The sequence below is a fragment of the Protomyctophum parallelum genome (assembly GCF_964188405.1).
Source record: "Protomyctophum parallelum genome assembly, chromosome: 21".
Lineage (NCBI taxonomy): Eukaryota > Metazoa > Chordata > Actinopteri > Myctophiformes > Myctophidae > Protomyctophum > Protomyctophum parallelum.
In genome coordinates, this window is record NC_139713.1 from 15,983,969 (window position 1) to 16,005,442 (window position 21,474).

General features: G+C 44.4%; 1 protein-coding gene across 3 annotated transcripts in view; it reads right to left on the reverse strand.

The window, feature by feature from the left end:
• The window catches only part of vav2 (vav 2 guanine nucleotide exchange factor), a 279,748-nt gene that overhangs the window by 22,711 nt on the left and 235,563 nt on the right, over positions 1 to 21,474 (reverse strand). For all 3 annotated transcript variants that reach the window (XM_083793516.1, XM_083793515.1, XM_083793514.1), the window contains exons 9-12: positions 9,673 to 9,772; positions 7,412 to 7,507; positions 1,113 to 1,181; positions 791 to 877 (exon numbers count right to left, since the gene is read on the reverse strand). In XM_083793516.1, the coding sequence (XP_083649642.1) occupies positions 791 to 877; positions 1,113 to 1,181; positions 7,412 to 7,507; positions 9,673 to 9,772 (352 nt within the window). The remainder of the gene's footprint in view (positions 1 to 790; positions 878 to 1,112; positions 1,182 to 7,411; positions 7,508 to 9,672; positions 9,773 to 21,474) is intronic.

Consider the following 21,474-nt stretch of genomic DNA (forward strand, 5'->3'; position numbering starts at 1 on the left):
AAAAGAATTGCGCCATTTTTTCATGATTATTAGTGAGGACCTATTATATGAAGACAGGTTGAAAAGTGGTGAAGTGGTCCTTTAATGGTCTTCAATATTGCTCACTATAAGATTGCGCCATTGCAAAATGCTAAACGCAGCCTGATAATGTTATCGAGGGGGCGCTATAGACACTCCGATGCATGTCTTTTGAAGATTACGTCAATATGACAGCCAAGTCTATGGGATTCCTAATGTTTGTTTAGAGCAGTGGCGTGCACAGATAGACACTAGGGGGTGCTAAGAGCACCACCTGCCCTTTTCCCTCTGGACAGCAATGTGCCCCTTTTGAAAAAAAACTAATAAAAAAATTTATACAGTGTACAGTATGTGGACCAAAAAAAAACCTCCAATATATTATTTATGCCCCAAAATCTATAAATATCACACTATTAAGGCAACCGGCCGGTTCCACGTGCTGCACAAGGTGCCCTTTTCTCACTTGAGCACCTGCCCCTCTAAATGTCACGCCACTGGTTTAGAGCACACACAAATCGTTTGCCAGCCAAGTGTATGGACTTTAATGTTTGTTTAGGGCACTACATGACGACATAAGACGTCACGTGGCCGATATAAATACAGTGTGCGCCCCTCACATTTTTTGAACAGTTGCAAGTGGATAATGGTGACAACGGACTTGAGCAACGTTGCAAACGTTCCGTTATAGGCCCAAAACACAGTCCTATATATGTGGACGAGGCTGTGGTTGGTCGAGGAGAGGTCACGTGACTTCACACGACGGTATACTTACGAGGTTCTCAATGCAGTTTTGGAATTCGCTAATTTTCTTCAGTGTCTCGTTGTCCCTCTTCACCTCGTTGATGTACATGGCCAGGTCCTGGGAGAGAGAGAGAGAGAGATAGAGAGAGAGAGAGAGAGAGGGAGGGGGGTTACCATCCAACTGTAAATCATTCTGACATCTGTCATATCATGACAGATTCACTGTGAGCTAAAACACTTTCTATAGCTTTGACCTGGAGCACTGCGGAGCATGAGTGCATGCGCGCGCGCACACACACAGTCACACACACACACACACACACACACACACACACACACACACACAGTCTGACCTGCATAGCCTCCAATGCCTCCTTGAGTTGTTGTCTCTCAGGTCGGTCAGCTGAGTGACTTAAAAGTTCCTGAGGAGGAAAATAAATGCAATGTATATGTTATGAGTTGTGATGATGCATTTATCTTGTCATTACATTGTTGGCATCCGTCATTTAAGAAATATGTCCGGGTCAAAAAAGAAGAAGCTTTAAGATCGGGTGATTTAAGTAAATGTTAAAAATACACAATGCAATAAAGTCGACCTCAACTGATCTCAACAGTGATCACTTAAAGAGAACAACGTTCTTCGTTCCTTAAATCTTTTTTATATTCAGGGCAATTATATGAAAACTAAATTCACACTGAACATCTCCGACTATAACCACAACCACGACCACAGTGTTGCAACAGATGAGCACAGAGATGAAACAGCAACGCAATTGCAATATTTCATGAATATTCCTGTCTGTTTCATGAAGAGCTTCGTGAATTTGCATTACTCAATAAATATATTACAAATGGCTTAGCGGTCTAGGCACCTTGGCTGGTAATCCAACATGACACTGACTATGTTGCGGGTTCGAGTCCCGATCCCCCCCCCCCCCCCCCCCCCCCCGCCACGATCTCTCCCCCCATTCCCCGTCTACCTATATTGTACATCTGTCGATAAAGGCAAAAAGCCCCAAAAATATATTGGGGGGGGGGGAAATTGGAGCGTGCATGAACCCCTTTCCCTTTGATATCATTAGACTAGTGAGTGGGACTGTCAGTCAGTGTGACGCATTGTTTATCCGTCTTCACCGAATCCTCACGCAAACAGCATGCATGTCAGACTAACTGTTTGACATGCATGCTGCTTCGTGTGAGGATTCCGTGAAGACAAATGTCAAACAAATTGACATCTAACCGCTTGTTAGATTTTCCTAACAAGCCACCATATTTTCAAGAGATGCCCAACTGCAACCCACGACTTTGGAAAAGAAAAGGAAAGCCTTTCAAGGTCTTTCAAATTTAACTAAATTAAAATGTTTAAGAACCATTGCGTTCAAAGATGCAGTGGTGGAAAGTAATTACATTTACTCAAGTATTGTAGTACAATTTTGAGGTAGTTTTACTCTGGGGACGTTATGTTATGCTTTAGCTATTGAAAAATAGCAGATCTACAAGCTCATAGTGGTAGTGGTGCGCTACAAGCTTGTAGGTCTGCTATTTTTGAAAAAACGAAGAACGACTGACATAGAAACATAGCTTTTTCAGAAAACTGTCAGGATGTAGAAGGCATTTTTAGAATCTGATCTCAGGTCAGAATGGGTTAAAGTGAATGCGTATGGTGGCACTGGGAACTGGGCTTTATGCTAACAGCATTTATGCCTCAAATTATAACTGGGAGTCTGTCTGGATTACTGACGTTATGTTTCTAGACAGTTGAATTGCCAAACTGCCATTAAACACAATAGTTAAACAATGATATCTGATTCTGCGCTACTTTGTGATGTAATTCTCGTGAAAAACGTTTGGCCGTGGTCAGTGACAGAATAACCAATTGTCTCTCATTATCCGCACTTTGCGTTGGATAACTTGCCCAAGCACTGAAAATTGAAAAATCCAATCTAATTAAAATGAACATTATAACAGTACAAGGTTAAAGTAATTGTTTTAATGAGTTAATTCCACTTCACTTAAACTACTCTCAGGTGTGAAGACCAACCTTGACTATTGGACTCAGTTAGACACATCCATTAAAGGGACACTTCACCCTTTTTGCAAAAAAATATATGTTAATGACTTTTAGAAGCTTTAGATCACTTTCCTGGGGGTATTTATGTGTGTAATATGTGGTTTTAGATATTTTAGATTGTAGCAGTGAGCCTGTTTGCTCTGATGTCATGGACACTGGTCTCACTACCTTCCTGGACTACAATTCCCATAATTCTTTGGTGCACTGCTCCTCCTTGTGGATAGGGGGAGAGCTGTCTTACTGAGACAACATGTAGTCCAGGAAGGAAGTGAGCCCAGTGTCCATGACATCAGAGCAAACAGGCTCACTGCTACAATCTAAAATATCTAAAACCACATATTACACACACAAAGATCTCCAGGAAAGTGTTCTAAAGCTTCTAAACATCATTAACATATATTTTTTTGCAAAAAGGGTGAAGTGTCCCTTTAATGATCCAGAGCACACACCATAGGCTCCCTTAAATAACATTGAACAAACTTTGGAACAAAACAAAAAACATGAACAGTTCTACTGCGTAACCCGCGTTCCCCGCTATTTAATCCATGTGTCGGTGCTGCGTAATACGCTAAACCCGCTATTTGTTTAATGTGTTTAATTCGCCATTTTATTTTAATAATTAAAAAAATCGCGTTATGGTGACGAAACCGGAAATCAAGCCATGCTCTGGGCTGCTATAGGGCTTCTGGGAAAATTAGTTCAATTCAAGTGAACGGGGTGTTTGTTTGGACTACAACATGCTGTGGAGGCTGTGTTCGTCTCGCATCGTAATGGCGGCATGTTTTTCTCTTCAACAACAAGGACTTATTTGAGATTACACAAACATCTTTCTGAAGACGAGGTCACACTTGCTTTGGGTTGTGAGAAACAGCGATGCAACATAATATAACGGTACTTAACATACTGAGTTATTACATGCTGCATTCAAGCTTTGTCCAAATACGATGGCTCATTATATCCCTGATTCATCGAGCATTCACTCAACCTGAGCCTGAGACAATAATTACTTTTAACCCATTCTGACCTGGGATCAGATTCATACGAGGTTTCCACTGGACACACACTGGTCTGATTAAGCCATTCTGACCTGAGATCAGATTCATCATAACATGATGCTAACACCCGTTCAGAATGGGTTAAAATAATCACATTGACTGTGAATTTCCGAGGTGGCTGCTTCAGTATAAAGGGCCCTTTTCAAATGTGAAGCGATTCGACGCGCCTATAGTTCATTTCCAATGAGACCTGCGTTTTTTTGCGCGGAGCAGTCACGGCGCGACAACGCACAAGCGCATTATTTACGTGAGCGCGGCCCCGTGAATTTGTTGCGCGCGTTGCTCGTTTCGTGCACACGCCCGCGCGACTCACCAGACCTGGATTCTGTTTAGCTTTTTTTACGCTTGCGTTGTCGCGCCCTTCTTCAACAGACCTGGATTCTGTTTAGCTTTCTTTTCTTTTTTTTACTCTTGCGTTAGTCGCGCCCCCCTCTTGATCAGACCTGTAGCAGAGCCCTCGTTGATCCAAGGCAACGTGTGCCGCGTTCCTCGCTTCCCGTTTGAAAGGCCCTTAACCCATTTTGGGGGCGGGAACCCCTTTTGGTGTCAGCATTATGTTATGCTTTAGCTATTGAAAAATAGCAGATCTACAAGCTCATAGCGCGCCACCAAGTGGCGCGCTACAAGCTTGTAGATCTGCTATTTTTTTTTAAATCGAAGAACGACTGACATGGAAACATGGCTTTTTCAGAAAACTGTCAGGATGTAGAAGACATTTGTAGAATCTGATTGTGGAAACACACCACACCGAGATCTACACCACCCAGAACATAAAGCAAAGATGTGCCCTAAAGGCATGATCGTACATTGTGTAGGTGCCACACACACGCACACACACACGCACACTCTTTTTTTTATAGACTTGTCAGTCTAAAAATGCCCCGAGGCCCTCAGCGTACAGATTATTCACTGCAAAGCTATATGGGATGCGGTGAAATGGAGTGGGTTTAATCCAATGACAACACGGCTGATTTGACCTCAGTGCCTTTGACTTACCAGGTCTCCGTTCAGTCCGTTCACTCACATACAGTGGTGGACAAAGTACAAAAAGTACAATTGTTTTCTTTTTAATAATAATTAAACCCATTTAGACCAGACGTAAAAAAAAAAAAAAAGAAAAGTCTCCTGAAAGAATATATTCAAAGATGTGTGCCGCATTTTTACGATTTTTCAAAAATAGCAGACCTACAGTACAAGCTCGCTATGAGCTTGTAGATCTGCTATTTTTCAATAGTTAAAACACCAAAAGGGGTTCCCGTACAGAATGGGTTAAAAATCTAAAATAGAAGATAAATAGCGGATAAATATATACTGTAGCACATATGCAAGCTCACAACGCGTCACTTCACACAGTCTTGAAAGTGTTTGGAAAATGTTGAGTGATTTTGACTTACAAAAACCGTTGTGAGAACTTGCTGATTTAGAAGGCCTTTGTAGAATCGGCCTGAGGTCTTAATTAAGGGATGGAGCTCAAAACCCGATAGCCGGAAAAAAACGATAACAAGCTTATATTGTATTGATTAACAATAGTATCAATAAGCTTTGGGCTTATCAAGCCTGTTATCGAGCATAGCGGCCCATGACGTCATGTTTAAACAATCAAGACAAGAGGCAACTAGAAATGCACTGTGTAGAGCTGCCAACTACCATTTATGGCATACTTGTGCGCAAGCAGAGCGCGCCATGAGGTGCGCTCACCACTGCTGGTACGACTGCTGCTCTGTGTCCTAATGCTCTCTGCTGTCTGTCTGGGTATACGACTTCTGCTCTGAGTCCTAGAGCTCTCTGCTGCTGTCTGGGTATGACTGCTGCTCTGAGTCCTAGAGCTCTCTGCTGTTGTCTGGGTATGACTGCTGCTCTGAGTCCTAGAGCTCTCTGCTGCTGTCTGGGTATGACTGCTGCTCTGAGTCCTAGAGCTCTCTGCTGCTGTCTGGGTACGACTGCTGCTCTGAGTCCTAGAGCTCTCTGCTGTTGTCTGGGTATGACTGCTGCTCTGAGTCCTAGAGCTCTCTGCTGTCTGGGTACGACTGCTGCTCTGAGTCCTAGAGCTCTCTGCTGCTGTCTGGGTACGACTGCTGCTCTGAGTCCTAGAGCTCTCTGCTGTTGTCTGGGTATGACTGCTGCTCTGAGTCCTAGAGCTCTCTGCTGCTGTCTGGGTACGACTGCTGCTCTGAGTCCTAGAGCTCTCTGCTGTTGTCTGGGTATGACTGCTGCTCTGAGTCCTAGAGCTCTCTGCTGCTGTCTGGGTACGACTGCTGCTCTGAGTCCTAGAGCTCTCTGCTGCTGTCTGGGTATGACTGCTGCTCTGAGTCCTAGAGCTCTCTGCTGCTGTCTGGGTACGACTGCTGCTCTGAGTCCTAGAGCTCTCTGCTGTTGTCTGGGTATGACTGCTGCTCTGAGTCCTAGAGCTCTCTGCTGTTGTCTGGGTATGACTGCTGCTCTGAGTCCTAGAGCTCTCTGCTGCTGTCTGGGTATGACTGCTGCTCTGAGTCCTAGAGCTCTCTGCTGCTGTCTGGGTACGACTGCTGCTCTGAGTCCTAGAGCTCTCTGCTGCTGTCTGGGTATGACTGCTGCTCTGAGTCCTAGAGCTCTCTGCTGCTGTCTGGGTACGACTGCTGTACAACAAATGTACTCACAGTACATTCTCATGTACACACAGATCATTCCACGAAGCCTCACTCACACTCAGCTAGCTGGCAGAGAACTCTCACCTCCACCCGGGTCCAATTAAGTGCAACCTCATAAACCCATGCTCAGCCATAATAGAGCCGATTAGTCAATTACTCATGGTGGAATTTATAGTGCCAGCCAGTGCCTGTTTTATAGATGAACGCCCAGGCAGGAGGTCCTGCATGGGACAGGGACGGGAAAGGTCATCTGGTTTACAACTTGGCAAACTTGTGTTACTTGTTCATAGAAGTATGGGGCTCAGCAGTGCAAGTGCAGTAGCAATTCACATTCAAAATGAGTTCAGTAAAATAGGCAAACATTAAAAATTGACAGTGGGTAGGGGATGATTTTGTTGGTACCTTACTGTACCAGCAAGGCGCCCCCTAAAGGGCGATGTCTTGCTGAAACAACAAAGCGCTACGTACGGTACATCTCATATATGCGATGGACTGACAACTGTATTATATGGAGGCGTGAGTCCGACCACTGCAGGCCATGCGCATATATGGGAACGACCGGCTTCAACTGCCAATCGACAAGCTTGAAGATTGGAATATCCTTGCTATCGTTTTGTTTTTGTTTATAATGACATATGCCCCCCCCCCCCAGCGTTAACTCTTTCAGCGCCACCTGGTGGTCACCAGTTTAGGCTTTGAGTGCCAATTCTCCCATTATAAAGAAATAAATAATTTGTAATTATATTATGCATGTAATGTGCATGTCGTCACCTGTATACACCAGATTAGAGGAATTTTTAATAATGGATGAAAATTTAAAAAAGAAAATTGACGTCTTGACGTTTATGGCCACTAAACAGTTTTAAGATGGTTATGTTGTGACAGTCAGGTTCTCTCACCTTCAGTAGCAGGTGGTACTTCAGCACCCTCTGCATGGGAACCACCAGGAGGTCTTGCAGTTTAAACTTGCCCTCCTGGACCTTCAAAGTGCATTCCTACAAAACACACAGGACACATTTATAGTGACAGTACAATCCTCTGTGTTCATTTAACCCATTTTGACCTGAGATCAGATTCTAAAAAATGTCTTCCACATCCTGACAGTTTTCTGAAAAAAGCTATGTTTCTGTGTCGGTCGTTCTTCGATTTTTTTCTTCAAAAATAGCAGACCTACAAGCTTGTAGATCTGCTATTTTTCAATAGCTAAAGCATAACATAATGCTAACACCAAAAGGGGTTCCCGCCCCCAAAATGGGTTAACTCAGAGACAGTGTTACAGAATGGACCCCGTTTTCTATACACTCTCTCCGAGTCGCAGACCCGTAAGGGTATACATTTGGTTTCGATTAATCTTTTTACACGCTCGAGATTAAATGAACACTGGAGGAATTTTGCTGTGTAGGCCATTCATGCACACATCATGTCATTGTGCCACCGTGGCTCAAAACACATCCACGAGACATTCCTAAGAATCCATCATCATCAACAACAACAGTGAGGGCCTCTCTTCAGTCTTCATTATTTTCTTCCCCCCCACCGTACCGTACCGCCCACCCCTGGATTGTGCCAGCCATGCAGCCACTACTTGTACCACGCAACAATTTCACCATTTATGCTGAGTGATAAATTCCTGTTCAGGAATGAATTCATCACACTCTCTGTGACTGCTATAGGGGGGGGGGGGGGGGGGGGGTGGACCACAAAGTGAGGAGCGAGCGCCCCCCCAGTAAGGAGTTGAAAAAGGTTCTGGCAACCTTGTATGTCCAAAACTATATGTTTTAGGACATGGAGGGGAAATGACCTAGTGTGTTCCAATGGCACCAATGTAGTAGTGGTGGTAATGGTTGAATATGTATATAACCCACATAAAGACATATTCACTTTTAACCCATTTTGACCTGAGATCAGATTCTAAAAAGGTCTTCTACATCCTGACAGTTTTCTGAAAAAGCTATGTTTCTATGTCAGCCGTTCTTCGACTTTTCAAAAATAGCTGACCTACAAGCTCGTACATAAGCTTGTAGATCTGCTATTTTTCAATAGCTAAAGCATAACATAATGCTAACACCAAAAGGGGTTCCCACCCCAAAATGGGTTAAACCGGTGTCCTTGTTTTAATTGTCATCATAGAAAAAAAAAAATTACTTTCCAAGAATAGCAAAACTAGCTGAAAATACATAGTGTCGCTACTTGTGCGCAACTCTGTCATACGATGAAATACTAATGAAAACGGGGCATCAATTCACGAAAACCCATACACAGATGACATGGAGATACAAGGTTTCTGCCCGACAGTGATGAAATTGTGTACTCTGACCGCACGAGAGATTATCCAATTCATCAGTGTCACCCCCGTACGACTCTTATTACAGCGATGTGCTGAGTAAAAGACTTTCAGTGCTCACTCCTATAATATGTCTCCACTGTGATGAAGAAGACAACTGCAATCCCTTCTCTTCTTTCTTTTTATTTGAAACCTTAGGTTTTTGCGGGACAAAGGGCATTAGATATTAATAGTACTGCAGTGAGAAATGACGTACCCTAGTTCTGGTTGGAAAAGGGGTGAAGTGTCCCTTTAACCCATTTTGGGCGGTGTTAGCATTATGTTATGCTTTAGCTATTGAAATATAGCAGATCTACAATCTCATACGAGCTTGTAGGTCTGCTATTTTTTTTAAATCGAAGAACGACTGACATAGAAACATAGCTTTTTCAGAAAGCTGTCAGGATGTAGAAGACATTTTTAGACCTGATCTGCAGGTCAGAATGGGTTAAGTACCCAGAAGACTTACTGAAATAGGACCACTTTATCTCATTTTGCACCTAGACGCTTGCATTCTGCATAGAAATGATTATAGAAGACCATACGCACACTGGGTTGACTCGGTGATCCGATAGTGCTACGTCGTTATTTGCAAGACGAGTGCCGTCGTTCCCTGTAGACTAGGGTCACTGGCATTTGTACACAGACAGAGTTACATGAACTCTAGATCTGATCGCATATGACAAAATATAAATATGCTGGCGGCAGCACAAACGAAAAGGACACTGACAAAGTATCTCAAACATTACCAGTCAACAATAATAGTGACATTTTTTTTTTTTTTTAATCTTCTGCCGAGTGAGTCGGATGGATTGCACTTGAGTGGGTTCATTATACCTCTACTTTCATCTTAACGTCTTCCCGCGTGGCTATGAGGTCATCCAGTGTCTTCTGTGCGTTCTCCATGTGACTGCAGTACTGTCCGTAGATCAGCAACCTGGAGGTGGACAGAAAAACCACACAGACACTTGACTCTTCATCTGCTATATCACTGCTCGGCACATTTCACTTCAGTCAAATATCACCCCCCCTCTTTTTTGTGATCCTCCCTGCTATAGAGTGTGCTGACCGTATAAGGAGTTCCTCCCTCTCCCCAGTTCACACCTGAAGGTAAGACAAAACCCTGTAGGTTTCGTTCTTGGCTAGAGGGCCCAGCCTTCATCCAATCATGATTGTGACGAAAAATAAAAGCAACATTGCGTAACATAAAACACAACATAGACCTAAAGCTCCGGACAGCAGTATATGCTATTGGAAACCAAGTGTACAGTAAATACATTTTTGCCTCCATATACTGCAGTGAGACCCGAGCAGCAGCCAGGGCGTGTGTGGGAGCCTTTATGCAGAGAACGGTAATACAGTAATAACGATGTTCAGTATAACAGATTATTAATAACAAGAGGGCGAGGGGTGTGAGCCGTCTGGCACCATACGGGACAGGTGTAAAAATTAACGTGAAAACACATTCATTACGATTCCAAATATATACTGTATATTATGCATGCATGCACCGAATACGTAATGAAGGAACTCTTGATCCCAGGGCAAATAATGTGAGAAAATGGCATCCTTCTAACAAAATAAGCTGTAATCACAGCACACTAATGAAAGACAGTGATTTCAATCGCTTTGCTTTGACAGCTTCGTCTTATCTGGTGTGTGTGTGTGTGTGTGTGTGTGGGGGGGGGGGGGCTCTTAACCCATGTTGGGCGGGAACCCGTTTTGGTGTTAGCATTATGTTGTGCTTTATCTATTGAAAAATAGCAGATCTACAAGCTCATAGCGCGCCACCGAGTGGCGCGCTATGAACTTGTAGGTCTGCTATTTTTGAAAAATCGAAGGACTGACATAGAAACAGCTTTTTCAGAAAACTGTCGGGATGTAGAAAAGAAGACATTTTGAGAATCTGATCTCGGGTCAGAATGGGTTAATTTGGGGCAGGGATAAGGATATGAAGTGTGTGTTCGTTATATCACAATGGGACGCTGACATATAGATCTACGCGGGGGTTCATATTGGAAGTAGTTCAAAGTCATATTGCCCAGAGGACAGCAGTGCTTGGCACGTGGCGCGAAATTTTTCTCTCTTCTCACACTTCAAACTAGGGCATTGCCTTGTGTGTGTGTGTGTGTGTGTGTGTGTGTGTGTGTGTGTGTTGCCTCGTTGCCACGGCTGTTCATGGTGTGCCAAACCCCCTCCGGCGCCTCTTGGCACTGGAGTGTCCTAATCTGAATCCTGAGTAGAGAGAGAGGCGAAGCGGCAAGCTGGCAGCCCTAAAGTCAAATCGTGCCTCTGACAGCTCTTTGATGGGAGACGAGGAGGACATTGAGAATATTTCGACATAATGCGCATCAAGGAGAGTATAATGCCAGGAAAACAGCATCTCCTGTGCAAACTTCTTTTCGGTTTTCTCTAGTAATACGGGAGGAAAGTCCAACTATAGTCAATGATATGAACCTCCACGCAGGGTGTCTAACAAGACAAGACCCTCATTAGAGATTGAATCCTATCCTATCCACTGTAACCACGCACCACGCATTTGATGTGAGCTGAAGCTCACATCAAATATGAGTCGTTTACTAACAGAGATTCAAGAGGGTTTATTTGTCACTCGTACAGATACAAAAATGTTGCTGTGTCATGCTCTGCAGATTGTGCCAACAATAACAATAGATAGATAATATGTTAGATACATGTTTAATTATTTTTGCGCCGGGTACATATATATATACTGACCCTGCCGCTATAGGGGACGTTCTATCCCAGGTCCGAATATATACGGAAATTGTGGAGTAAAAAGGAGTTGACAGGCAAAACAAACAAACAAATAAATAAATAATAGATAAAGCGCAAAAAAGTCAGCGGGCTTACTTCCATTGCATCCAATTTTTGAGGGGCGCTAGCCACTCCAATGTCCAGCTTTTAGTGTAAAATGGGCATTTGGAAGCCATTCCCAGTGGGTAAAGGTGTAGTGAAATGAAAAATAAGTTTTTCACACTTTTAGACCATATCCGTGGTCATCATATGTGCATACCTAACAATGGATGCCAAAATAATGGGCAAATTCTCATTTGTGTGTGTTTTTATATCAAAAGTCCATACAAATATATTTTGTATTACTTCCTGAAAATGAAAACGTGCTGCGTGATAACGTGTCGAGGCCCACATCGATAAAAGCCAATCAAAATGAAGCTCACCCGTTCAATTCCCCGTATCTCTGCATCCGTCCAGCACAGCTGCTACTGATTACAGAAATCCTCAGTTTTTATTCCCATTCAAGATAACATCCAGACAGTGTATTACTCGGTTACTTAATCATCACGCTAAAATATGTATCTGAAAACATTATAGGGTACAGCATGGCCGACTATCTGACTTGTAAACAAACACACTCCATGTGCTGCGTATAGCATAGCCAACGTCCCTAGCTACCGTCCCATCGCCTGAAGGGATGCAACGCTCTGATTGGTTCAGAAACTTCCACGTTAAAATAACCACCATTGAAGTGCCCTTGAGCAAGGCATTGAACCCCTACCATGAAATGTTCTATGAGCAGGGCCTGGCTGTAAACAAGTTATTGAGCTTAGTCCAGTTACCCTGGGTAAACATGGTAACTTTGCTTTGACTCTATGGAGCGGCCATCTTGTGCCACACTTTGTCACATTCCGTCTTGAGAGACTGTATACCTTCAGAGTAAATAACACTCCAGATCGTAGAGTGTCTTTAGAGTAGCCTTTACCTACATCTGCGCAAGGGAGCAGGATCTCCTCCTTCAAGATCCTCCCTCGGATTGAGACCACGCTTCCTTTTTTCCTTCTCCCTAAGCACACCACTCGAGTCAACTCGGCCGTTTACTGCATGGTCAGAGCCGAGAGCCGGTCTCACACAGTGATCATCCGGTTAATGATCACTACCACGCAGGAGAGCTCAGGAACAGAGAGCCCCCCTCACCCCCCACACACACACACACCACACACACACCTCCTCCCCCCGGGGTAAACTAGCCTGGGGCTAACAAGGCCCTGATTAAGGCCTGATGCACACTGACTGAGACAGCCCCAGCTCCCCTTAAACTCCCCATCGCCTCCTTGTACTCCTCAAGGAGCACAAAGTGATTGAGATTAATGGCAGCCTCGTTCAATTAGGAGACAGCAGGCAGATTGCAGCGGCGTTACAGCGAGGAGGATCCAGTGGCTGGCTATATACGGTGCATGCCGGAGAGACAGCTAGCCTCTCTCATAATCTATGTCACCAGAAGATAATTAATTGGTCATGAAGGTCTTCTTTTATTTGGCTATTATTATGCTCTGATGAGTTCATGTGGTTGTGATGAGTTTATGCGGTTAGGTGGTCTTGAGGACAAAGGATTGGGGGACATTAACCCCATAAAAGATGGAGTGCCGTGGTCCCCCCCCCCCCCTAAAACATGATCATCAAGAACTATGATTATACTAGGAGGAAGATTTCTTTCAAAAAAAAAGTGTACAGAAAGTGTTAGAATTGTGTTTTTATGTGGCCACGACCACCAGTTCATTAAGTATGCTGGTTTTCACCTTAGCACCACCCACTTGAACTTAAGCCTCGCCCACAGCTGTTGTTGTATGATAATGTGGGAGGGGTTAGGGTTATGATGTCACTAAAATGGTGTTATTTCGATTGGGCCTTTTGACTCAAAGGCTTTCAGCTTTCAGGAAGAAACCAAAAATACATTTGAATCTTAAACCATATATACTTGTTTGTCAAGCAGCGGAAATAGCTGCATCTGTAAGCTCACTATGCCGAAATGAATAGTAATGAAAATCAAGTGAGGGGCGCTCTTATCAGCTTACAATCTCAAGGAGGGAATTTGGTGATTAGGTGATGTAATGATGATGTAAAACAAACATTAATTTCTCTTCATTGTCAATGGCGTTTTTAAAACAAACATTAAACCTGCAAATAGGAGGGGCTAGCGCCCCTCAAAAATAATGATATGAAACATGAAACAAATACAGGCAGGCAATGAAGACACGACAAGAAAGCACTGAAGTGACATTTGACTTCCAGGCATGTATAGAGTCCCAAGGGAAATGTGAAATTATTCATCTGTTCAACAATAGCAAGGTACCAAGGGAATACGTGGTTGGTTCACCTTTATTGAAATAGACAGCATAGCTAGTTGGGGTTAATCGGAGGTCGTTCTTTAGTGCGTGCGTTGTGCGTGTGCACGTGTGTGCGTGCCACATTCTGTGTGAGGTTTTCTTTTCCAAGTCAAACCAGCTTATGAAATGCTACAGTGTCACCCTGGCCTACAAGCTCACAACACGGCGCGTTGTGAGTGTAAAGTGCAATAACAGTATGACGGCATCAAGGCCAGCCAAAATACATTTTAGTCGACTAAATCACCTGTAGATTTAGTCGACTAAAACTAGACACTAAACACTAAAACATTCCAGGTGACTAAAATGTGACTAAAACTGAATGAAAACTATTCAAGAGACTACGACTAAAACTAAAATCAAAAGTTGCTGCCAAAAACAACACTGCTTGGGGGGAAGATTTTTTTTCCATCCTTTGCAACCTTACATTTAGATGCCATTGGAACTATTTGTATTAAAACTTTTCAATCACATTTTCACATTGAAGACTATCTTAGAATAGATGTAGACCTATTTGACAGCGCAGAAATAGAATTACCTTCCTCGATCAATTAAGCGTCAACAACCATCAGCTGGTCTCAGTCACAGACACTCAGCCTCTGCAGCGCTCTACTAACTGAGAGTGACTGCATGGAGTCTGTTTCCTTTCTATCCAAAGGCCCTTGAATGATGATGGAATATGATTAAGGATTACTGTGATTATGGTTTGCTCACATATCAACTGTAGGAAAAAACTTTCGCACACCTAGAAGTCAGGCGTCTGCACAGGTGCGTTAATTGGCCAGTGAAAGGACCTTCTTCAGGCCTGAAGAAGGTCTGGAGGGACTGAAACGTTGCATTAAAAAGAACTCCCCTCTCTCCACCCCCCCCCCCCCCCCCTCCTCCTCTCTCTCTCTCTCTCTCTCTCTCATTAGCAGGCAACAGTGCAGCACTAATACTATCTCTCTCTCTCTGTTTCTGGCAAACAGCGCCCCTACTGGTACTAATAGTCATATACTGGTGCTCATGGCACATATGGTACATAGGTGAACACATAGGCGGTTGCACCACTCAAAAATACTCTTGTCCTGTTAATATACAGCGTGCGGGTTGCATTCGACTCCTTTCATTGAAGCTCACATATCACACATCACCCTGGCTACGCGTCGTGGGACCCCACTTTGGGAACCACTGTGAATCTAACAGGTGTGCACCCGATGCACACCAGTGGATCTCAGCTGGACAGAGGTCACTCACTGGCGGAAAGAGATCCGAGGTGGATGAAACCGCAACCAGAGGACCACGCTGGGGGAAAACAGCAGGAAAGGAAAGGCGTGATGGAATTAACCACGTTGTTGGAGAACGTGAAGGTCAAGTATAACTGCACACTGCGATGTCCTTGGGTTGTTTTTTTTTTGCCGTTGTGATGTGCCGTGCTGACACACACACACACACACACACACACACACACACACACACACACACACACACACACACACACACACACACGGCTTCCCTGCCTCTTAACAGAGAGGTTCTCCCTTTTGAAATGCTCCTCTTATCAACGTAATGCACCTTAGGCTCACTCTGTTAATGCAGCACTCCTAAAATACAAAGAAGTGGGGACAAAATTCGACATAGACTCAAAGACTGTATCCACCATAATCAAAGATACAGCCTCAAGCCGGATTTATACTTGCATCCTGCATGTTGAAAGTAGCAGATCTACATGTCGTGAGCTTATAGATCTGCATTATTGTCCGCACAGCCAGTATAATTTTTTTTTGAGTGGTGCAACCACTCCAAGGAACAGCAATGTCCGTGCCTATGCGCCTATGTGACGTTAACCCACCCATGCACCTACTGTATGTGACTGTGAGCACCAGTATGACTATTAGTACGAGTGGGGGCGCTGTTGTGCCATAAACAGAGAGAGGGATAGTGCTGCACTGTTGCCTGCTAATGAGAGAGAGAGAGAGAGAGAGAGAGAGAGAGAGAGAGAGAGAGAGAGAGAGAGAGAGAGAGAGAGAGAGAGGAGGGGGGAGGGGGGGGGGGAGTTGCACCACTCAGTTCACACGGTTGTGTTTTTTTTGAGTGGTGCAACCACTCCAAGGAACAGCAATGTCCGTGTTCACCTATGTGTGTGCCTATGTATGTGTTGGTTCATGAGCACCAGTATGACTATGACTACCGTACCAGTAGGGGCGCTGTTGTGCCAGAAACAGAGAGAGAGAGAAAGATAGTATTAGTGCTGCACTGTTGCCTGCTAATGAGAGAGACATTCTTTTCCACTACCAACACAAGCACAGCCGTGAAGTATGTCATCGGCATTAACACCACGGGGAGCTATATCGCTTTCAATTCCAAAAGGGTTTTGGGGGACGTCGCGGCAAGTGACAATCATGTGACCTGAGAACCGCGGCCTTCTTCGGAAACTATACCGCCCGGAGACTCGGTGTTGGCGGATCGTGGATCTGACATCTGTCAGACTAATGTGTGCAGAAGTGAAAATCCCTGCATTCATAAGAGGGACGCTGCCAGCTGGATGCAAAACGTGTTCAAACACGGGCGGATAGCTTCACCTCAGGGCCTATGTGGAGAGATTGGCTGGATGTGTACGCACTACGTAAGACCATACCAATGAGCACGGTGTGACTGTGTGTGTGTGTGTGTGTGAGTGTGTGTGTGTGTGTGTGTGTGTGTGTGTCCGTGACCGACCATGTTTTTGTCAAACAGACAGCCATGCATCACTGTCATTGTTGACCGAACAGGGTGAGGTATGGGAGGTGTATATGGATATAAGGGGAGAACAGAATCACCACGGCTCTGACCCACACGATGCGGAGGGTATACTCCGTTGTCCGTGTTCATATTTACCCCAACGTCTTACAGCTCAAGGCCCAAACGAGATCATTTGGTGTCTTTCCCGGACCCAAACTTACCACTAGTGGTAAAAAATACCACTTAATAATTCCATATCTGGTGTTCTTCCACTATGGTAAGGGTGCCAATGTGGTTCAGAAAGGGTTTTATGAAACACCTTCAAGGTAACTGTGTTAAGGGAGAGAATCTAATCTTTTCAAGTTTGATACAATGTAGAATTTGGTTAATCCATCTATTGTGTGTAGGAGGAGACATTGAGGGATTTATCCATTTAAGGAGAATAAGCCTCCTGGCAAGTAAAGTTGTGCAAGCAACTTACGTATGTTGATATTTTGCAATATATAAAAAAAAAGAATTCAGAAACAAAAAATGCAAAGAAAGAAAGATATTTATTTATTTACCCGTGACCCATAAAAATGGGTCGCTACCCTTTGTTTGGGGATTACGGATTTACAGTACATTTAATAACCCCTCTCTCTCTCTCTCTCTCTTTCTGACATGGAGTTCAGAGGTGTTTGTTCTCGTCACAGAGCTAGGCGGTTGAACCAAAAGGGACAACGACAACACATACACGCTTGAGCGCACACACACACACACACACACACACACACACACGCCCCCACTTGGCAAAGTCACCCGTAATTACACCATGACACGTTGACAAGCACGCCCTATCGTTGGACACCTCGACGCCTGACGCTGACATCACAGCAGGACCCAAATGTAACGTCCTTCCCTCCATTCCATTCGTCACCTTCTGTCTTCTTCACAGCTCTATGGAGGAGCGCCATAGCTCAGTGCAGGGCCTCAACACGAGGGCCGGGGCACACTGGTGGGCCATGAGGGCATTGCAAGTCATGGGCCCCCCAAATAAAGATGACATCATCATCATCATCATCATCATACTATAATTCAGTCAATGTCTGTCTGAATGTGTGTCTGTGTGTCTGTCTTATTAGTGAATAAAAAATGTGAAATGTGGGGGGGGGGGGGGGGGGGCAATATCTCACAACGGGTAAGGGTTTGTGGTATATAATGTGTATATAACTTTGAGAAATGGAGTGTTAGAATTAAGTAAGTTTCCAAACGCTTTTGAGAACTGCATGGAGCGGGAGTGGTCTCCCGCCCACTCCCATCCCATGAGTAAACTATACCGTCAAATGAAGCAGAAAGTAAACAGTTTCTGCAAGTTACAAGCCAGAAGGTTCTAATTCTTATTTCTATGATTTGCAAATAATTAGCAGAAATGCTAATCTCATGGCCTAATTTAAAGCAGCAGTGCTTGGCTATAGGTTATTCTCCAGAATTTGGCAAAGTCACAGCCACACATAATTAAACCATTCCTCCCTCCCTCTCTCCCTCCCTCTCTCTCTCTCTCTCTCTCTCTCTCTCTCTCTGTCTGTACTATAGGTTCCTTGAGCGTGTGTGTGTGTGTGTGTGTGTGTTTGTGTGCGTGCGTGCGTGCGTAAGTGAAATGGATAGACAGACATTTTCTATTTTTAACATTGCTATCATGGTCTTGATTTCGATGTAGGTAAGAGGAACATGAACACGTGGGAGAGTAGCACCCTACTGTATACCTGAGCTTAGGTCTAAACAGATAGATAAACATCATTTAGTTAGTATTAAATACAGTTAGTATTCCATTGGGTTCTAGTAAACTCCATTGTAAAACCAGTTATATAGAAGGACATGGGCATGGAGGTAAAACGGTTTAAGGGGAAAACTGGAATCCAACAACTCCTATAAAAACATGGTCGCTGGAGTCGCTTATAAGGCTGAGCTTTCCCCCCGTCGGCTGGGGAAGTTTACCATAGCAAACTTTATTTATTTATTATTCCTCCGGTGCTATTGCTCCTGCCGTGTTGACTTCCCTCTCATTACGGAGATGCTGCCATGCATGTTATTTCACAGAAAATACAATTTCGAGTAACTGCTCCCTGGGCCAAACCCCCCCCGCCCTCCCCCCACCCCCCTGTGAAGCCCTGCAGAGCCAAGTCAGGCTATATACCGAGGAAATCTCCCAGCAAAGCAGAAGTGACAGGCCGTATAGAGCCGGCTAATATCCTCTGACACGGGGGGGGGGCACCGGGACCCCTCACCTCCACTCAACACATCCAAGCGAGCAGCAAATGGAGCCGAACGACGGGCCAAAAGGCCTCCAATATAACACACCTCGGAGGGGTGTGTTATTGGAGGATATAGGCACTTGCAGTGCTGTCCGCGGGACCAAGATTACTCCGGAAATGACTTGGGGGGGGGGTAAATGTCGAAAGTGGGTACTGATTGTACATCTGCATGTGGAGTGCGCCGACAATAATGTCTCATTTATACTCGGCTGCATGCCAGGTGTCACACGGACTGAGAATAGCTCCACATCTCGACGAGCTCACGACGTATTATCGGCACGGTTCTGTGCATATGCGAGGAAGCCGGAGATGGTTTTGTGGCGCGTGTCGTGTGGCGAGTGTGTGCGCGCGACGTGTGTACTTATGTAGACTTAAGAAGCCAAAAAATGCTTAGCCTATATACGTATACACCTCTGCTCACTGCTTACAGAGAGCTAATGGCTTTATGACAGCCCCAGACACAACATGATTCAGGCGTTGATTTGGGCAATGTTTTATTCAAGCTGTGTCCCGTTTAACACTCGAGGGTGAGCCTGCAGGTATGGTGGGGCTGGCAGGATGTGGCATTCTGACGTGCCCAGCCTACAGGCTCGCTGCCTATTCATTTCCGCGGCGCGCTCCCTCCGACCGCTGATATATTTTAGAAGCGGGCGGCGTTGACCATAGACCATTGACATTTCCAGCTTGGCATTCAGTTCAATGACAAACCAAGGGGGGAGGAGGTGGAGGTGCTCTTCATCCCTTTTCTCTGAAGGGTGAGGAAAAGCGAAAACAAGCACATTGTTGCAAAGGTCAATGGGACTTACAAGCAGTGATAACCAAATTAAATTACACCTGCGCGGGCCACGGGAACATTGGGAATGAGCCCGAGAGGGGGGAGAGAGGGGGTTTCTGAGTGGGTCTCAACTCCCACGGCCCTGGCCACCATTCAGACAGACAGGCAGACAGGCAGACAGACAGAGGGCCGGGGTGCTTCTTAAAGAGGCAGCGCACGTGCCAGTCACACACAGAATAATAAACTATTGGTGACGCACGGAATCTGCCAAGCAAATGAATTGCTCTCTCTTCCTCTCTCTCCCCCTCCCTCTCCCTCCCTCTCTCTCTCTCTCTCTCTCTAAACACCCCTGCGTCGCATTCATGAGAATGTCAGTAAAAGGTAAAGATTAGCATTGTCTGTCATCATCGCACAAAGCGCTTGTGAATGAATGCGTTGTAAGGTGTTTATTTATACACCAGGAATAAAGCATGGGGGTAAAGTGTTTGAGTTTGTATACAGGCTGGGTTTTAGTGGCAGATTGAATAAAGCATGGGGGTAAAGTGTTTGAGTTTGTATACAGGCTGGGTTTTAGTGGCAGATGGTTGAATGTGGGCTTCACATCCGACTGATAAAACATGTCGACAGTTTGACTGGATAACCACGCGTTTATACCCACGTTATTTATAATCCATGTTCTTCCCCTGCGTAATATACGCTAAACCCGCTATTTGTCGTATGTGTTTAATTCGCCGTTTTTTTAATAATTAAAAATAAATAGCGGATTTGTCACGGACCATGGTGACGAAGCTGTCGCGTTATGATGACGAAACTGGAAATCGAACCGTGCACTGGGCTGCAAGGGCTTCTGGGAAAATGAGTTCAATGCAAGTGAACGGTGGTTTTGACTGGGCTCTTGGCTCTCGGTATAGGTCATATATTAATATAATAAGCCCTCAAAGTGCTGAAATGAACTTAACACAAACAGGACTTCTATCTCCAGAAGTTCCCGTTATCAACGTAACTATTCATGTCACCGAATTCAATCATTATACTAATGTTCAACATCTAGATCAACTCATGTATTGCCTTGCTTATTTCTTTCTTATTCAGAACAAAAATCTATTTCCCAGATGTTGTATACTTTAACCCCTTTCGGTGTTTTAAACATCATGTTATAATTTAGCTATTGAAAAATAGCAGATCTATAAGCTATAGGTCTGCTATTTATTTCAGAAAACTGGAGGATTTAGAAGATTTTATTTATTTATTTCGAGGTCAGGCCTAAATGGGTCAACAGTAACACCACATCTGCACTAAAACCTAATTTTAATATTTTGTGTGTAAAGTAAAGCCGCAAACGTGGCTTGCTTGGCCAGCGTAAACCTCTTCTCCGCTCAATTGGCGGTTCCATCTTCAGCATCCTTCCTCCCTGTCTCCGTTTCACATGTCCAAACCATCTCAACTTTGCATATCTCTTGTTTTGTGCGCGTGCTGTGCGAGTGTTTGTGAAGATTACGAAAGGTAAATGGACTGCGTTTATATAGCACTTGTTCTAGTCTTTTTCAACCATTCAAATGCACATTATACAGCGTACTTTGCGTTCCCCCATGCACAGACACCACGATGACGACAGAAACACACACACGTAATAATTATGCAGTACAAATTCACACACCGATCCCAAGGCAAACAAACAGCTCATCGGTTCAACCAGTTCAATGTCTTCCTAAAGGACACAAGAACGGACTGAAAG